Source organism: Salvelinus namaycush, chromosome 12, assembly GCF_016432855.1.
Source record: "Salvelinus namaycush isolate Seneca chromosome 12, SaNama_1.0, whole genome shotgun sequence".
Classification (NCBI taxonomy): Eukaryota; Metazoa; Chordata; class Actinopteri; order Salmoniformes; family Salmonidae; genus Salvelinus; species Salvelinus namaycush.
Window position 1 is genome coordinate 41,453,506 of NC_052318.1, and position 18,607 is coordinate 41,472,112.

The window sequence follows — 18,607 nt, forward strand, 5'->3', positions numbered from 1 at the left end:
TCAACATGCCTATGAGAAATGTGATGCTTGTCAGTTTCTCTGTTTAAGCAGTAAGGCATGAGAACCCGGGGATTATTGTGTGAATAACTCCTGACTATGTGCTGTTCTAAGGCCCGATGCGGAGCTGATGCTAGGTCAGTCCATTATATACCTCCTCCGAATTATGTGCAAGGATTAGCAGAGGGACATGGGCACCGATAATGAATTTCTCGCACAATGTGCATTATAGTCTGAACAGATTGCGAGTTAGATGCTATCTCCTTATGATAAACACAGGGGTCTGTTTTACTGTGAAAACAAATTAATCTTAACTTACAGAAGTTTTGCTGCTTATGCTGTTCAGGATGCCACATCCATTGATTCGTTCTGATAACTGGAGCGTGAATCAAAATAATCCGATTTAGTTTTTCAAGCATGAGCCCGGAGGTTTTCAGAGACAACAAGCTTATGGTTTCTAGATCAACAACAGATTTGAAATGTGTGAAACATTTCATTCTGCTTCACCACATTTATCCTCCTCTGTCTCTTATCTATTCACTAATTGCAGTCTTCTCCCAGGACAGTATCCAGTCTCTTCAGTTTACTCTGTAGTTATTGGTATTCAGACCCCTCTTCCTCTCGCTGTGCATCTATCCTTTGCAGAAGCAGCGAGGCTCTAGAACATCCCCAAGCCTGTGTTATCTCCGTGTTGAACTGCCTTTCGCCCTCTCAAACGTCCAACAAAAAAAAAAATCCTCTCTAACCCCCTTTCTCCTCCTAAATGGGCAGTTCAGTTTCCCCACTGTGTGGGAAGGTTAATGATGCCTTCTCACTCCCTGGTTCCTTCCGTCAGGCTGCCTGTTTTGTGTTAGTCCTTCAGACATGCCCAGGGAAAGGAGCGGTGCTGTAGAAGTAGAAGGCTCTCAACCATAGATGTCAACGACCTATAACGATTGCATGGTTCACCTCTGTGGTCGACGCGCTTTTTCACAACTCAATCAATGGCTTGTTTTGACGTTATTTTCCCCTGCCGTCCTGTGCTGTACTAGTCTGTGATTTGTGGATTTCGCTGCAGCGAGCCTGTGTGTGTGATCGAGAGAGAGACTGCAATGTGTGTGCTACTGAGAGAGGACAGCGGGAGGGGAGTGGGAGAGGGGAGAGTGTGAGAGGGAGGGGGAGAGAGAGCCTGAAGCAGTTCTGGCTTTCGATAGAAGGGGGGAAGATGGAATTGGAATGGCTAGGAGAAAATGCAGAAAATGAGCGTAGGAGAAATGAATCAAAATGTAAAGCCAACAGTTTCACCTCCCCCTTACCATTTATTAGCCAAACAGTCGGGGCCAAAGTAAGAGACGGCTTCATTACTGCTTGGATGAAAGCAGTCCGCGTTCTATTTACACAAGCCCTTAGAAGATGCAGACTGGTCAGCTTGTTAGCATTTGGTGGTTTCCTATCTGCATTGCCTGTAGAACACTGTTCAAGTGAGAAACATTATGGAGACGCTGTACAGTAGCCTAATCAGGCTTTATGCTGAGGTTTCTGAAATGGGATATTGCAGTGATAGTACTCGTTGGTTACTATCAAGAGGCCTGTTTGTTAAACCAACAATTCTACGTTTAAGTCATTACATAAATGTTTGTGCTATAATTTGTTGTTTACCTTGAATTATGTTATGATGAAACCTGTTGTTATTCTTAGATTTGTTTATTTTCTTGACATGGCCAAATCACTGTAATTTGGCACACAGGAACTAGAGAGGTCATGAATAAATTGGTCAAAAAATAATGGTACTGATTGGCCTATAGGTGGCACTGTTTATAAGCAGTCTCATATAAACCCTCATAGCCGCTGCCCCGTTTGACCTAGAGACTTGAAACTTTCTTAGTAGGCATCTTTCCTCATGCTGAACAAATTTGCCTCAAGGACCGTCAGGATAGATTTTCCTCCATCTTGGAATTTTGGGAAATCTTTGGAACTTCTCATGAACCATGAGTCAAAATGTATGTAGGCCCATAGTACACCTCTTTGTTTGAGAAAAGCTAAGGGATTGGTTAAGAGATGGCTCTTATTATTGACATATCAGGAAATCAGATTTTACATGTCCATTTTAAATCCTTTGTAAATCTACTCCGCAATGGCCTATCAACTGGAAATTTGTTTAGGGTCATCAAGACATTACCATGATGATGAATCATGTTAAGTTTGGCAGTGATATCATCTGCTTGATGTATCCACTCACTACCAAATGCGGTTGTGAGAGGAAGCCCAGTAGCCGGCAGTGAGAGAAAATGAAACAAGATGGGTTTTGGCCGATATTCTGAAAATATACAGTACCAGTCAAAAGTTTGGACGCACCTACAGTGGTTTCTCCTTCAAAAGTTACGAGCTTACACCGCGGGACTAGGAGGTACCCAGTATCACGGCTGCATTGCTCCAGACCACCACAAGAGGGAGTTAGAGCACTCATTATGCATTTGGGTCCCAAGGGTTTTATATGACCAATCCTATCGAGTGGTTCCAATGACAAATTTGACGCGAGCCACCTGTTATAACGAGTCAAGCTAAAAATGTACAATTGAGAGGAATATGTTAATGTAGAGACAAATGATTGCATGTTTTTTTGTCATGAAGTTAATTTACTAACATTGCAATTTAGCAAGTTAGCTGACTAGCTAACATTAGCCAGCTAGCTAGCTAGTGTTATGACATGAGTAGGAATTTGTAATTTGTTTCATGTTTTAGGGACTCCTGAGAGAACCAGCAAACCAGGCTGTCGTCTTGTGGAACAGTGGATGTAAAGAATCTAGCTAGCTAAAGCATTTACTGCAAATTGAATGTACAATTTGTGTTAGCTTGCCTTGCTTATATTTGCCATGCAATACAGCTGAAGTAACATAGCTAGTTAACTATTTATTTACCTATTGTGTAGTGGAGGATAAAAATAACTGTATGCCTATGGATGTGTAGCTAGCTACAGTATGTAGCCGATCTGTGTATGTAGCCTATCTATGAACCGAATGTCACGTTGTACAGCGTTCCATCCTAACAGAAACCCAGATGATTTTTTTGTTTTTCATGGAATAGAAACACCATAATATTAATAATTAAGCAGGTACCAGTCAAAAGTTTGGACACTCCTACTCATTCCAGGATTTTTCTTTATTTTTACTATTTTCTACATTGTATAATCATAGCGAAGCCCTCACAACTAACACATATGGAATCATGAAACATGGGACCAACAGTTTACATGTTGCGTTTTATATTTTTGTTCACTGTACAGCAGCTGGTGAGCTACGGGAGAGCAAGCGATGATTGTGGGCAGACGGGCTCAGCTCCGGCTCTGATTATAAACATCTTAATTCTTGGCTAATATGTTGGCATGCATAGCCTTTTTTAACCAATTCTGTTAGTTATTAAAAGAGGAATTTTGATATTACTGTTATCAATACACTTGTCACTCCCGTTTAACAGCTCTAAATTGCTTTGGCACAGTAGGCTTAATGTTGCATAAAACTTTGAAAGATCTGTTTCATCGGACACAATCAAAGTTAACATACAGTACCAGTCAAAAGTTTGGACACACCTACTCATTGAAGAGTTTTTCTTTATTTTTATGATTTTCTACATTATAGAATAATAGTGAAGACATCAAAACTATGAAATAACACAAATGAATCATGTAATAACCATAAGTGTTAAACAAATAATAAATAATCACAGTGGTTGTAGAGGGTGCAACAGGTCAGCACCTCAGGAGTAAATGTCAGTTGGCTTTTAATAGCCAATCATTCAGAGTTGGAGACAGCAGATGCGGTAGAGAGAGCCCAAAACAGCAAGTCCGCGACAAGGTAGCGCATCTAGTGAACAGGTCAGGGTTCCATAGCGGCAGGCAGAACAGTTGAAACTGGAGCAGCAACAGCATGACCAGGTGGACTGGGGACAGCAAAGAGTCATCAGGCCAGGTAGTCCTGAGGCATGGTTCTAGGGCTCAGATCCTCAGAGAGAGAGAGACCGACTGCGGTTGGAACCAAAAATCTCAAATTTGGATTCATCATACCAAAGGACAGATTTCCACCGGTCTAATGTCCATTGCTCGTGTTTCTTGGCCCAAGCAAGTCTCTTCTTCTTATTGGTGTCATTTAGTAGTGGTTTCTTTGCAGCAGTTCGACAATGAAGGCCTGATCCAAGCAGTCTCCTCTGAACAGTTGATGTTGATATGTGTCTCTTACTTGAACTCTGAAGCATTTATTTGGGCTGCAATTTCTGAGGCTGGAAACTAATGAACTTATCTTCTGCAGCAGAGGTAACTCTGGGTCTTCCTTTCCTGTGACGGTCCTCATGAGAGACAGTTTTGTCATAGCACTTGATGGTTTTTGCGACTGCACTTGAAGAAACTTTCAAAGTTCTTGACATTTTCCGAATTGACTGACCTTAATTTCTTAAAGTAATGATGGACTGTCAATTCTCTTTGCTTATTTGAGCTGTTCTTGACATAATATGCACTTGTTCTTTTACTAAATAGGGATGTCTTCTGTATACCTCCCTTACCTTGACACGACACAACTGATTGGCTCAAACGCATTAAGAAGGAAAGAAATTCCACAAATTAACTTTCAACAAGGCACACCTTTTAATTGAGATCCATTCCAGGTGACTACCTCATGAAGCTGGTTGAGAGAATGCCAAGAGTGTGCAAAGCTGTCAAGGCAAAGGGTGGCTACTTTTAAGAATCTCAAATATATTTTGATTTATTTAACATTTTTGGGGGTTGCTACATGATTCCATATGTGTTATTTCATAGTTTTGATGTCTTCACTATTATTCTACAATGTAGAAAATAGTAAAAATAAAGAAAAACCCTTGAATGAGTAGGTGTTCTAAAACTTTTGACCGGTAGGTGTAAAGTGACTAACAGGATAGATGGTTTTGAGAAGTCAGCTTGACGACAAAGCATCAGTCAGCTGTACTCATCTTGAACAATGGATTAAAGTGAGCTAATATACATCTGCCTTTTTTGTTGATTGCTCAAACTTCTTTCTGCCTTCAATGAGTCCTTTCTGAAGTTTTTCTTGGTAAGCCATTCTCCTCTTATCAATTATTCAACATTTTGATTAATTTGTATTAAAAGTCATTATCAATTATTTAACAAGTTGATCGCAATGTTCCCCAATGCGCTTTGAATGTTAAGTTGTGGTCGAGGGATATCTGACTGTTCAGCAGTTTTTGGAGCGAATAAAGAAAATTGTAATACTTGCTTGTTTTCCATGCAGTTGTCTGGGGATGTACGGTATGGCATTCGAAAGAAATAATCAATACGGATGATAAAGACGAACACAGAGGACTACAGTAGGATTCTCAACCCAAACAGAAGAGATTAAGGTTAATACAGGTTAACGCCAGCGCTATAGCTGAATCTGACAGCATGGCTTTTTACCCTGAGTTTGAGGGAACAAGACAAAGGAGAGGAGGGGAGGCTTAGCCCCATCTTCCTCCTCCCAATGGTTCCTCTCATCCTTGTTTTTATTCTACTCTGGGCTAGTTGTGGGTTTTTAGGTGAGGGGAGTGACTCAACCTCAGCCAGACATACACTGGGGATATATATAGAGGACTTGGTACAGTGTAGCACGCACCCTACAGTGAAACTGTTGTATGCATCAAACCAATGAGAGCTTGGTCATGCAGGCCTCCTGATACAACATAATGGTTATTTAGTCTACTGATTTTCTTAGTCATTTCTTATTTACTCTGGTGTGTATGAAGATGTGACATGGGTCTTTCACCACATAGACCTCTCTCATTTTGACTATTGTGTATAATTTAGATGAAAAATGTGGGAATCTAATCTAGCTGCAGGAAATTTGTGGAATGATTTACATGGTGAAGCTGCAGAGGGAAATTGATTTTGCTTCAATCCATAGTTATTCAGTCTGGGCAATGGAGGATGCACGTCCCATGGCAGAGGATCTTTTCCAGACCATGGACAGCAGTGCTTGGCACGCTGAACCTTAAAGAACAGTACTGTCAGAGTGCAGAAAAAACCCACTGGGGCTGGCAATCTTCACAGCACTGTCAGAAATTTTGCCAGTTGACAAATTAGTGAATATTTTTGAGGCAAACTGACCTGATTTTATTTGTATTTTTTTGTGCCTTTCTTTTAATCATGAATGGCTAATTTGGAAGCGGTTTCATGGATGCGTAATTGATCACTCGGTCCAAAGAAGAGGCCTTGAAGCGTTTCCCAGATGCATTGTCCTCAAAAGGGTTGGTTTTTTTTCTCTTCCCGCCCACTTGAAGCAGTCATTCTGAAAACGTAATATAAATTAAACTAGGTTTGTTCTTGATGGTTTCCCAAGTTATTAACAGCAAGACTCACAAAACAGTTAGTAGAGACCAGGGAGTGTCAGGGCACAAGCTACATCTCATATTCTTACATAACTAGAGAACAAGAACGATCCAATTTGTATGTTTTACATCAACATTGAATACCAAATTTAATGAATTGCAGCATACTGTAATCATAACCATCATACTGATGCAACCATTATGGACTAATTTTGCTTTTCTCAAAGTTTACAAACTTTATTTGGTGTTTGAACCAATATTTTCAATGTAGACTTGCTCATACAGTGCATTCGGGAAAGTGTTCAGACCCCTTGACTTTTTCCATGTTTTGTTATGTTACAGCCTTAATCTAAAATGGATTAAGTAAAAAAACATTCATCAATCTACACACAATACCCCATAATGACAAAGTGAAAACAGGTTTTTAGACATTTTTGCAATGTATTAAAAATAAACATACCTTATTTACATAAGTATTCAGACCCTTTGCTATCAGACTCAATTGAGTTTAGGTGCATCCTGTTTACATTGATCATCCTTGATGTTTCTACAATTTGATTGGAATCCACTATGTGGTAAATTCAATTAATTGGACATGATTTGGAAAGGCACACACCTGTCTATATAAGGTCCCACAGTTGACAGTGCATATCAGAGCAAACACCAAGCCATGAGGTCGAGGGAATTGTCCATGGAGCTCCGAGACAGGAATGTCGAGGCACAGATCTGGGGAAGGGTACAAAAGAAATTCTGCAGCATTAAATGTCCCCAAGAACACAGTGGCCTCCATCATTCTTAAATGGAAGAAGTTTGGAACCACCAAGACTTTTCCTACAGCTGGCTGCCCGGCCAAACTGAGCAATCAGGGGAGAAGGGCCTTGGTCAGGGAGGTGACCAAGAACCTGATGGATACTCTGACAGAGCTCCAGAGTTCCTGTGTGGAGATGGGATAACCTTCCAGAAGTACAACCATCTCTGCAGCACTCCACCAATCAGGCCTTTATGGTAGAGTGGCCAGATGGAAGCCACTCCTCAGGCACCATAAGAACTCTGACCATGAGAAACAAGATTCTCTGATCTGATGAAACCACGATTGAACTCCTTGGCCAGAATGCCATCCGTCACGGCTGGAGGAAACCTGGCACCATCCCTAAGGTGAAGCATGGTGGTGGCAGCATCATGCTGTGGGGATGTTTTTCAGTGGCAGGGACTGGGAGACTAGTCAGGATCGAGGCAAAGATGAACAGAGCAAAGTACAAAGATCCTTGATGAAAACCTGCTCTAGAGCGTTCAGGACCTTAGACTGGGGCAAAGGTTCACCTTCCAACAGGACAACGACCCTAAGCACACAGCCAAGACAACGCAGGAGTGGCTTCGGGACAAGTCTCGGAGTGGCTCAGCCAGAGCCCGGACTTGAACCCGATCAAACATCTCTGGGGAGACCTAAAAATAGCTATGGAGCGACGCTCCCCATCCAACTTGACAGAGCTTGAGAGGTTATGCAGAGAAAAATTGGGAGAAACTCCCCAAATACAGGTGTGCCAAGCTTGTAGCGTCATACCCAAGAAGACTCGAGGCTGTAATTGCTATCAAAGATGCTTCAAAAAAGTACTGAGTAAAGGGTCTGAATACTTATGTAAATGTCATTTTTCAGTTTTTTTTATATACATTTGCGAACATTTCTAAAATCCTGTTTTGCTTTGTCATTATGGGGCATTGTGTGTAGATTGATGAAGGAAGAAAAACAATTTAATCAATTTTAGAGTAAGGCTGTAACATAACAATGTGGGAAAAGTCCAGGGGTCTGAATACTTTCCGAATGTACTGTATACGCAGAACAAAAATATAAACTCAGCATGCAACAATTTCAAATATTTTACTGAGTTACAGTTCATATAAGAAAGTCTTTCAGTTTAAATAAATTAATTAGCCCCTTATCTATGGATTTCACATGACTGGGAATACAGAAATACATCTGTTGGTCACAGATACCTTTTAAAAGAAAAAGGGTGGGACGTGGATCAGAAAACCAGTCAGTATCTGGTGTGACCACCATTTTGCCTCATGCAGCGCAACACATCTCCTTCGCATAGAGTTGATCAGGCTGAAGTGATGGCGGCAGGTGAATGGCACGACAATGGGCCTCCAGGATCTCGTCACGGTATCTTTGTGCATTCAAATTGCCATCGTGTTCGTTGTCCGTAGCTAATGCCTGCCCATACCATAACCCCACCGCCACCATGGGCCACTCTGTTCACAACATTGACGTAAGCAAACCACTCGCCCACACGATGCCATACACGCTATTTGCCATTTGCCCAGTGCAGTTGAAACCAGGATTCATACGTGAAGAGCACACTTCTCCAGCGTGCCAGTGGCCATCAAAGGTCAATCAAATCAATTTTATTTATAAAGCCCTTTTTACATCAGCTGATGTCACAAAGTGCTGTACAGAAACCCAGCCTAAAACCCTCAAACGGCAATCAATTCAGATGTAGAAGCGTGGTGGCTAGGGAAAACTCCCGAGAAAGGCCGGAACCTAGGAAGAAACCTAGAGAGGAACCAGGCTCTGAGGGGTAAGCATTTGCTCACTGAAGTCGGTTACGACGTCAGGTGAAGACCCAGGTGAGGACGACGAGCATGCAGATGAGCTTCTCTGAGACAGTTTGTGCAGAAATTCTACTGTTGTGCAAACTCCATTTCATCAGCTGTTCAGATCATCCCGCAGGTGAAGAAGCCAAATGTTGAGGTCCTGGGCTGGTGTGGTCTGCGGTTGTGAAGCCGATTGGACATACAGCCAAATTCTCCTAAACGGAAGGTGGCTTATGGTAGAGAAATGAACATTCAATTCTCTGGAAACCGCTCTGGTGGACATTCCTGCAGTCAGCATGCCAATTGCACGCTCCCTCAACTTGTGGCATTGTTTTGGGACAAATGCACATTTTAGAGTGGCCTTTTATTGTCCCCAGCAGAAGGTGCACCTGTGTAATGGTCATGCTGTTTGATCAGTGTCTTGAAATGCACACTAACAGGGATGTAAACCAATTTGTCCACAGAATTTAAACAAGTCTTTTTGTGCGTATGGTACATTTCTAGGACATTTTATTTCAGCTACTGAAACATGGGACCAACAGTTTACATGTTGCATTTTATAATTTTTGTTCACTGTACATCAGCTGGTGAGGGGAGCAAGCGATGAGTGTGGGCAGACAGGCTCCTGCTCTGATTATAAACATCTTAATTCTTGGCTAATATGTTGGCATGCATAGCCTTTTTTTAACCAATTATGTTAGTTATTAAAAGAGGAATTTTGATATTACTGTTATCAATACACTTGTCACTCCCGTTTAACAGCTCTAAATTGCTTTGGCACAGTAGGCTTAATGTTGCATAAAACTTTGAAATGTATTAATTTGAAGAAAAAAATGTAAAAACATAATTCCACCTTCACGTGTAGGCAAGTGACAAATCTTAATTGAATCCATTTTCAATTCATGCTGTAACACAACAAAATGTGGGAATAGTCAAGGGGCGTATCCATATTATTTGATATTCTTTTTTTATTATATCATATTATTGTCCATGACTTTCTAGTCCATGGACCATAGGGTTCAAGAGAAAATAGCCTAATTTAATGGAAAAAAAGGTTCTAATCAACAATGGGAATATTTTCAATTAACTCTGCAATTATTGACTTTTCACAACTGCCACCAGTTTGGCACCAAAACATTTACAACCGAGACATATAAAGGATAATTCATTCTGAAACCCTCATTCAATACCAATGGTATTCACTAAGTTGATGGTTTATACACTGAGTTTACAAAAAATTAGGAACACTTGCTTCTTACATGACATGGACTGACCAGGTGAATCAAGGCGATCGCTATGATGACTTAATGACGTCACTTGTTAAATCCACTTCAAGCAGTGTAGATGAAGGGGAGGAGACAAGTTAGTTTTTTTTAAGTGAGACAATTTAAACTTGGATTGTGTATGTGTGCCTTTCAGAATGGGTTTGTGTCAAGAACTGCGACGCTGCAGGGCTTTTCACCCTCAACTGTTTTTCCCCATGTGTATCAAGAATGGTCCACCACCCAAAGGACATCCAGCCAACTTGACACAACTGTGGGAAGCATTGGAGTCAACGTGGGCCAGCATCCATGTGAAGTCCATGCCCTGACGAATTGAGGCTGTTCTGAGGGCAAAATGGGATACAACTCGATATTAGGAAGGTGTTCATAATGTTTTGTACACTCAGTGTAATTTAGGATAGTTTTACAGCTTTTGTCATTCTTATTTGATTATTTTACATGTGATAAAGCCACACTTGTAATAATTTTGAAGTACCCAAAAGTTAAGTTACTTAAAATCCTTAAGTTACCAAAATGTAGTTAGTTTACTGGTAAACTTAGAAAGTTTCCAGTAATGTACCCTCCCTTTGCAACCCTAATTATGACCAAAGAGGCTTATGGATAGCTTTTTTAGTTTTACCCATAAGAGTAAGAGTAAAATATCTAAATGCTCAGCTCCTACTGTACAACCAATCTTCTACTTTGAGATGCATTGTGGCTACAGGCCCTGTAATTAGGTCTACAGTACAGTACGAGCTCTGGCACTGTGTAGGCTTACTAGACTATATGCTGTTTTGAAGTGTGTAGAAGAGATGGACTAAGATATTGAGACTTGAGCAGTAGCCTATACTATCCTCATTTCTATTCTCTCTCTGTGTCTCATTTCTTCGCTCTCTCTGCATCGCGCTCTCTCTGGCTGCGGCTTCTTGCTCTGTGTACCCTAGGGCACCTGAGACAGATGTGCAGCAGGGCACAGGGGAACATGCAGTGCATATGTTGAGGATTAGCTGGGATTGTTTTGCTCACTGATCACATTGTGTATTCTGCGCTGTGTGTTTTGGCCTGATAGTGCTCACAGAGGATGGGACTCAGTGTGACGGTATTGAGTGTTGTAAGTCATTTGATTTGGGACTGACCGCAGAATGACCTCACAGCCCTCCAAGACCATTTGCACTTGAGCAGTGTTTTTGCATTTTCAGGCACTGCTCTCTCTTGGTCCCTGGCGTTCTCTATCATGCAGACTGTCTTGTCAACCGTTTTGTCATTTTAACATCTCTTTCCTCCATTCTCTCGCCCTCCTCCTTTTTTCTCTGCACAGACCAACATCCCCTTCCTCCAGAATGTTCTTAGTAACGATCAGTTCCTGTATGGTACCGTTGACACCCAGTTCATAGATGAGAACCAGGAGCTCTTCAACCTTAAGCCGGTCCAGAACCGAGCCCAGAAGCTGCTGCACTACCTGGGTAAAATGGTCTTCAACTCACTGCACTGTTTTTTTTAAACTCTGCTTGAACTCCAGTTCATACCATTGTTTATTTCAGAATTCTACGCTTCTTTGTGTGTATAGATTATTATATTTCACACTTAGACATGTCAACACTTACTCAGTCATCTGAAGTGCAGCTAATGATAGTCTTGATTCATTTAACAATTAAAACTCCCCTCCCTAGATCAAGAGGTGAGTTAGTTAGTTAGTTGACGGCACTAAAAGCCTGTTGACGGCACAACTGTTTCTTCAAGCATTGCCTACCCATGGAGTGTATTGTACATCATGTCCTATTGAACTCTGACATCATCCATTCACACAAATGACACCTTTACTATGAGTCAGTATTTTCCTTGAAGATATGCTGTCTGGAGTGTAGTATTTTTGTCTCACATAATGATATTGGTTGGTGTGAAATGCCTGCAACGATGACCAACTCAGAGTTTTCTGATCCCCCTCCTGCTGTCCGGTTTCAGGTCATGTGATGGTAAATGGCCCCACCACTCCCATCCCAGTGAAGGCCAAGCCCTCCTCTATTGATCCTGTGATCCCACCCATTCCTCTGGGTAAGACTCCAACCCTACACAACCTCCTACCAGCTTCCTGTAAAACATCAGGTTTTTTTCCTTGTAGCAGTCAATTTTTGTCTTGATTTAGTCAGTACAACATAGTGAAAGCTGTATGTATTGATGTGGATTAGGTGAGCCTCCGGTTGGGTTCCGGGAAGTCCTCTTGAGGGAGGGTCCAGAGGGCTTTGCCAAGGCGGTGCGTGCCCACAAGGGTCTGCTGCTCATGGACACCACCTTCAGAGATGCCCACCAGTCTCTCCTAGCCACACGTGTCCGCACGCACGACCTCAAACAGGTCGCCCCCTTTGTGGCCCATAACTTCAGCAATCTCTTTAGCGTGGAGAACTGGGGAGGTGAGCAACTCTTTGTAGCCTGTACTCCTTTATTCTCTCTCTTTTTTTCTACTATCACACTTTTCTCCATCTCAATCTGCGCTTTCTGCTTTGCTCTGGTCTGAATCTGCCGCCCGCCTATGTTTCAGTGGCATCATTTATAGACGTTATGTTTTCAAAAGTCACACTTTTTCAGTTAAAAGGTCAAATAGAATCAACTGCTAGGGTGAAGGGAAAATATGACACCGCCCCAGGGCCAGGTTCACATCGTTGAGCAGAGCAAGTGAGTCGACTGTACTGCGTCTGGGTTACTCAGGAGTGAGCTCTCCTCTAGTCTGAAGAAAAGCGGGGGGGGGGGGGGATTTTTGAAGTTGATACGGGCAGACTGGCGGTACGTTTCTAAGTAAAGACTGAAGAAAGGCTCCGTCTCCATCTGTAGCAAAGTGACTTATGAAATCCATGTTTTATTTGGATAGCACTTTTTTTTCTTTTTTTTTACAAACTAAGGCCGCAGAAAATCATCTTGGCACCCTTCGAAGAAAATCTATTCTGACAGTGTCCAAAAACATTTTTGATGTTGAGGGAGCTGGACATCAGACTAGGGAGGGAGTCCATCAGTCTCTGGAGGACTAGGAGAGATTGTTTATTCAGGGGAATCTGTCCATTTACTGTCTATGTTGATGGACTTTATCGTCAATGGAGTCTGTTGCTATGGCAGATATTGATCGTTCCTCTTCTGAGTAGGTGCCACTTTTGATGTGGCAATGCGTTTCCTGTGTGAGTGTCCATGGAAACGACTGCAGGAGCTGAGAGCTCTGCTGCCCAATGTGCCTTTCCAGATGCTGCTGAGAGGAGCCAACGCTGTGGGCTACACCAACTACCCCGACAACGCCGTGTTCAAGTCAGTACCTCTGCCCTGGATCAAACACCCCTACTCCAACCAGAACACACATCGTCTCAACCCCAGCCTTCACAGTTTGACGGTCATCGTCTGCATAGTATTTCTTGAAAGTATCACCCTTAAACCCAAGGGTTCTTCATTTGAAGCATGTACTCATCCACCTTTCAATGGTTCTGACCAGGTTCTGTGAGGTGGCCAAGGAGAACGGCATGGACATCTTCCGTGTTTTCGACTCTCTGAACTACCTGCCCAACCTGATGCTGGGTATGGAGGCTGCTGGCGCTGCTGGGGGCGTGGTGGAGGCCTCCATCTCCTACACAGGAGATGTGTCTGACCCCATGAGGCAGAAGTACTCTCTGGACTACTACCTGAAGCTGGCTGATGAGCTGGTCAGAGCTGGAACACACATACTGAATGTCAAGGTAGACTGGCACTGAACCTGCCCTGTCATCAAACCCAGTAATGTGGTTTATCCTAACCAATTACACATTTTATTTATATTCCGCTATTTACAAATACTTGAAATCAGCAACTCGGGCATAAATAGTATGTGTGTGTCATGTTGTTGACTCCTTGCTCTTTCTTTAGGACATGGCAGGGCTGCTGAAGCCTGAGTCTAGCCGGATGCTGATTGGTGCTCTGAGGGACCGTTTCCCTGACATGCCCATTCACGTCCACACCCATGACACGGCAGGCGCCGGCGTGGCCGCCATGCTGGCGTGTGCCGAGGCCGGGGCCGACATCGTAGACGTCGCTGTGGACTCCATGGCTGGGATGACATCGCAGCCCAGCATGGGAGCCATTGTCGCCTGCACCAAGGGAACCAAATTCAACACAGGTGAGCTGCCAGCCAATGGAAATATAGTGAGCTGCCAGCCAATTGGAAATATAGTGAGCTGCCAGCCAATTGGAAATATAGTGAGCTGCCAGCCAATTGGAAATATAGTGAGCTGCCAGCCAATTGGAAATATAGTGAGCTGCCAGCCAATTGGAAATATAGTGAGCTGCCAGCCATTTAGAAATAGTGAGCTGCCAGCCATTTAGACATAGTGAGCTGCCAGCCATTTAGACATAGTGAGCTGCCAGCCATTTAGACATAGAGTGAGCTGCCAGCCATTTAGACATAGAGTGAGCTGCCAGCCATTTAGACATAGAGTAAGCTGCCAGCCATTTAGACATAGAGTGAGCTGCCAGCCATTTAGACATAGAGTGAGCTGCCAGCCATTTAGACATAGAGTAAGCTGCCAGCCATTTAGACATAGAGTGACAACTGAATTGTGCTGATGCTTAGTGTGTCGCCACTCTGCTTATCCCCTTCACCTCAACAGGAAAAAACAAAGACAACCTTAAAGGATATGACTTAGAGAATATGAACACGTGGGAGATGATGCAGTACATGTGCAGATTGTAATGTAAGCAGAGGAAAATTAAGTATGTTTGTTGTGGAGAGGGAGAGAGCAACGGGGAGCGGGAACTAAAGGAAAAGGCACAGGGAAGATAGGCCGCACATAGCTCACACACGACCCCGCGACCTTCAGTTAATTGAGACATTACTGCAGCAGATGAGTCTTAACCCGCTGTAATGACCTGGCCTGCAAGGCTCCGTAAAGCTCTGTCTCTGCGTGGGAACAGGAACGTGGTCAGAACCAAGTTCTCATGGCTGCAGCCATCCATGTTGCTAGGGGAACGGCCGTGAGGCGAGATCATTGCCCCTGTGTGGCATTGTTATTTAGGAGGGAACCATTCAGCAGCAGGCTAGTGCTATCACCCTGCCACCACTTATCACTTAGATGGTTACAGTGTGCTTTGATTCATGAAAGATGGAGGGCAAGGTTTGAAGGGCTGTTCTTTTTAATTGGTATTGGTTAGATGAACAAAGAGTAGAAGATAATAGGAAACCCTCTGGAATATTCTCACAATTGATGAGCATCTAATCCCTCCTACAACAGCCATGAAATGGCTTAATAACTCTTTATTTTGTACACAATGAATCAGGATTTGATTAGCTGCTTGTAAACCCTTAATTAGAGCCTTATCGTAGGCCACCTGAAACAAAGTGGAGGCAAATGAAATACTGGAGTTGCTGTTTGTTTAGAATTGAACAACACTTGAGAATATAAAACTCCATCCATAATGAATTAGTCATGAGGAGAATGGAGGTAGCAGCTGCTCTGAAATGACTTGACCATGTACTGGTGTACCGTTGGGAATTCTACGCTACCTGAGCACAAGTGAGCACTTAACAGTTAGTTCGTTGTTTCTCGTTCTAATCCAGTTAATCTAGTTTTTATTAAAGGAAATGTCCTTTTTAGAAAATGAAATGTGGCAGGACTCTGCGAGATTATTCTAAAGCCCAATCCACGCTGTGAAATTGAGTAGTTTTCAAAATGATTATAACCCAGAAATTGTTTTGTTGGATCCGAGTCGATGAAAGCGTAGACGGCCTAGAGGTGCAATTTAGCATCTTTCTTTAGCTTGTTCCAATTTTCCATTTCAAAACATGTGCATCTATGGTCTCCAGATTCTCTCATTCCGATAATTACTGTTCAAGGACACAAAGCACAACTAAATTTCCTGTTGGAGTGTGTATATGATTGAGCTCTCGACAAGCAGTTTTAAACCGATCAGAATGCTCACATTCTGAGAAAAAGACGTTGTTTTCTTTGTTGATTTTTGTTTATTCCCGTGAAGTCTACCAATCTCTCTCGCTTTCTCTCTCCTGCTCCTTCTCACTGAGTAGAAGGCTGCCTAGGTAATTGAAATGTCAAGCAAATTCGGTCATATTCCCTTCTCCCTTTTGAAATGTTGCGCTTTAGTGCAGTACAGTTTTTATCCATTTATTGTCAAATAATTTCTAAATTAATTCCAAATATGACTTTGGGTATTCATGCATGAGACAGGATGATAAGACTGTTGTAATTTGTATTTCTTCCCACTAGTATGCTCTCTTAGTTGTCTAAGCGCTCTTTTGGTCTGCTACGAAAGGTCGCTGGTTCGAATACACGAGCCGACAGAGGTGAAAAATCTGTCGGTGCTCTTGAGCAAGGCACTTAACCCCAAAAAATGTTACTGCCTCGGTCCCATTTGTCCATATTGATTGTGTTGACTCGTTTCTTAATCCTAACTAATGGTAATTGTTTACAGAAAATCCTCAAGTGTCTCATTTAGTCTTTTTCACCTTTCCTCTTTTCCGTGATCCCTTCTCATCCACATTTTCTTGCTCTTAAATTACTTCTGAGCACTTCTTTAATCTTTCTACCCATCCATCTTTCATCTGCACTGGGAGCTCCCCTCTGGGGAAGGTCCCTTGTTCTCTCCCTTGATGTGTATAGATCATCTTTAAGTCAGCTCTAGTCCTGAGGGAAAGGAAATGTGGTCAATGTCACACTCTCTCTCATTCGCTCGCTTTCTCTTTTCAATTTCCTCCTCTCATGCTGATGGATATGTGCCAACAGATGTGTATGGTTTAGGGAGTGGGAAGCTTCAGATGGAGATTGGTTGGAGAATTTGTGGCCTGTGTGTGTGTGCGCTGGCCTGTGAGTGTGTGTCTTGGAGTTGTGTTTGTTGCCAGGTGAAGCATGGAGCTAATTGTAATTATAGCAACAGGCAATATGATCGGTCATCGGGTTTAAATGAGGGTATTGGTAGCAGAGGGTGCATTGACTGACTGACTGTTCCTGCTTTGGAAGACCTTGAATGCCTAAGTGGTGAGCACCACACTGATAAACTTTAAAGTGTTCTCTGGCATGCCTCCCACATACAGTAGATTAACACATCACGTTTAACTTACAGTTGATGTCGGAAGTTTACATACACTTAGGTTGGAGTCATTAAAACTTGTTTTTCAACTACTCTACAAATTTCTTGTTAACAAACTATAGTTTTGGCAAGTCGGTTAGGACATCTACTTTGTGCATGACAAAGTCATTTTTCCAACAATTGTTTACAGACAGATTATTTTACTTATAATTCACTGTATCACAATTCCAGTGCGACAGACGTTTACATACACTAAGTTGACTGTGCCTTTAAACAGCTTGGAAAATTCCAGAAAATGATGTCATTGCTTTAGAAGCTTCTGGCTAATCGACATAATTTGAGTCAATTGTAGGTGTACCTGTGGATGTATTTCAAGGCCCACCTTCAAACTCAGTGCCTCTTTGCTTGACATGGGAAAATCAAAAGAAATCAGCACAAAAATAATTGTAAACCTCCACAAGTCTAGTTCATCCTTGGGAGCAATTTCCAAACATTCATATGTACAAACAATAGTACGCAAGTATAAACACCTTGGGACCATGCAGCCATCGTACCGCTCAGGAAGGAGACGCGTTCTGTTTCCTAGAGATGAACGTACTTTGGTGCGAAAAGTGCAAATCAATCCCAGAACAACAGCAAAGTACCTTGTGAAGATGCTGGATGAAACCGGTACAAAAGTATCTATATCCACAGTAAAACGAGGCCTATATCAACATAACCTGAAAGGCCACTCAGCAAGGAAGAAGCCACTGCTCCAAAACTGCCATTAAAAAAGCCAATTTGCAACTGCACATGGGGACAAAGATTGTACTTTTTGGAGAAATGTCCGCTGGTCCGATGAAACAAAAATGGAACTGCCTTAATGACCATCCTTATGTTAGGAGGAAAAAGAAAAATGCTTGCAAGCCAAAGAACACCATCCCAAACGTGAAGCATGGGGGTGGCAGCATCATGTTGTGGGGGTGCTTTGCTGCAGGAGGGACTAGTGCACTTCACAAAATAGAAGGCATCATGAAGAATGAAAATGATGTGGATATATTGAAGCAACATCTCAAGACATCAGTCAGGAAGTTAAAGCTTGGTCGCAAATGGGTCTTCCAAATGGACAATGACCTCAAGCATACTTCCAAAGTTGTGGCACAATTGCTTAAGGACAACAAAGTCAAGGTATTGGAGTGATCATCACAAAGCCCTGACCTCAATCCCATAGAAAATTTGTGGGCAGAACTGAAAGTGTGTGCGAGCAAAGAGGCCTACAAACCTGACTCAGTTACACCAGCTCTGTCAGGAGGAATGGGCCAAAATTCACCCAACTTACTGGGTGAAGCTTGTGGAAGGCTAACTGAAACATTTGACTAAAGTTAAACAATTTAAAGGCAAAGCTA

The 18,607-nt window shown here is 42.5% G+C and overlaps 1 protein-coding gene across 1 annotated transcript in view; it reads left to right on the forward strand.

The window, feature by feature from the left end:
* LOC120057232 (pyruvate carboxylase, mitochondrial-like) overlaps positions 1–18,607 on the forward strand; it is a 95,841-nt gene that overhangs the window by 64,715 nt on the left and 12,519 nt on the right. Inside the window, exons 11-16 of the mRNA XM_039005767.1 lie at positions 11,494–11,638; positions 12,138–12,227; positions 12,362–12,583; positions 13,307–13,463; positions 13,645–13,885; positions 14,052–14,301. Of these exons, the coding sequence (XP_038861695.1) occupies positions 11,494–11,638; positions 12,138–12,227; positions 12,362–12,583; positions 13,307–13,463; positions 13,645–13,885; positions 14,052–14,301 (1,105 nt within the window). The remainder of the gene's footprint in view (positions 1–11,493; positions 11,639–12,137; positions 12,228–12,361; positions 12,584–13,306; positions 13,464–13,644; positions 13,886–14,051; positions 14,302–18,607) is intronic.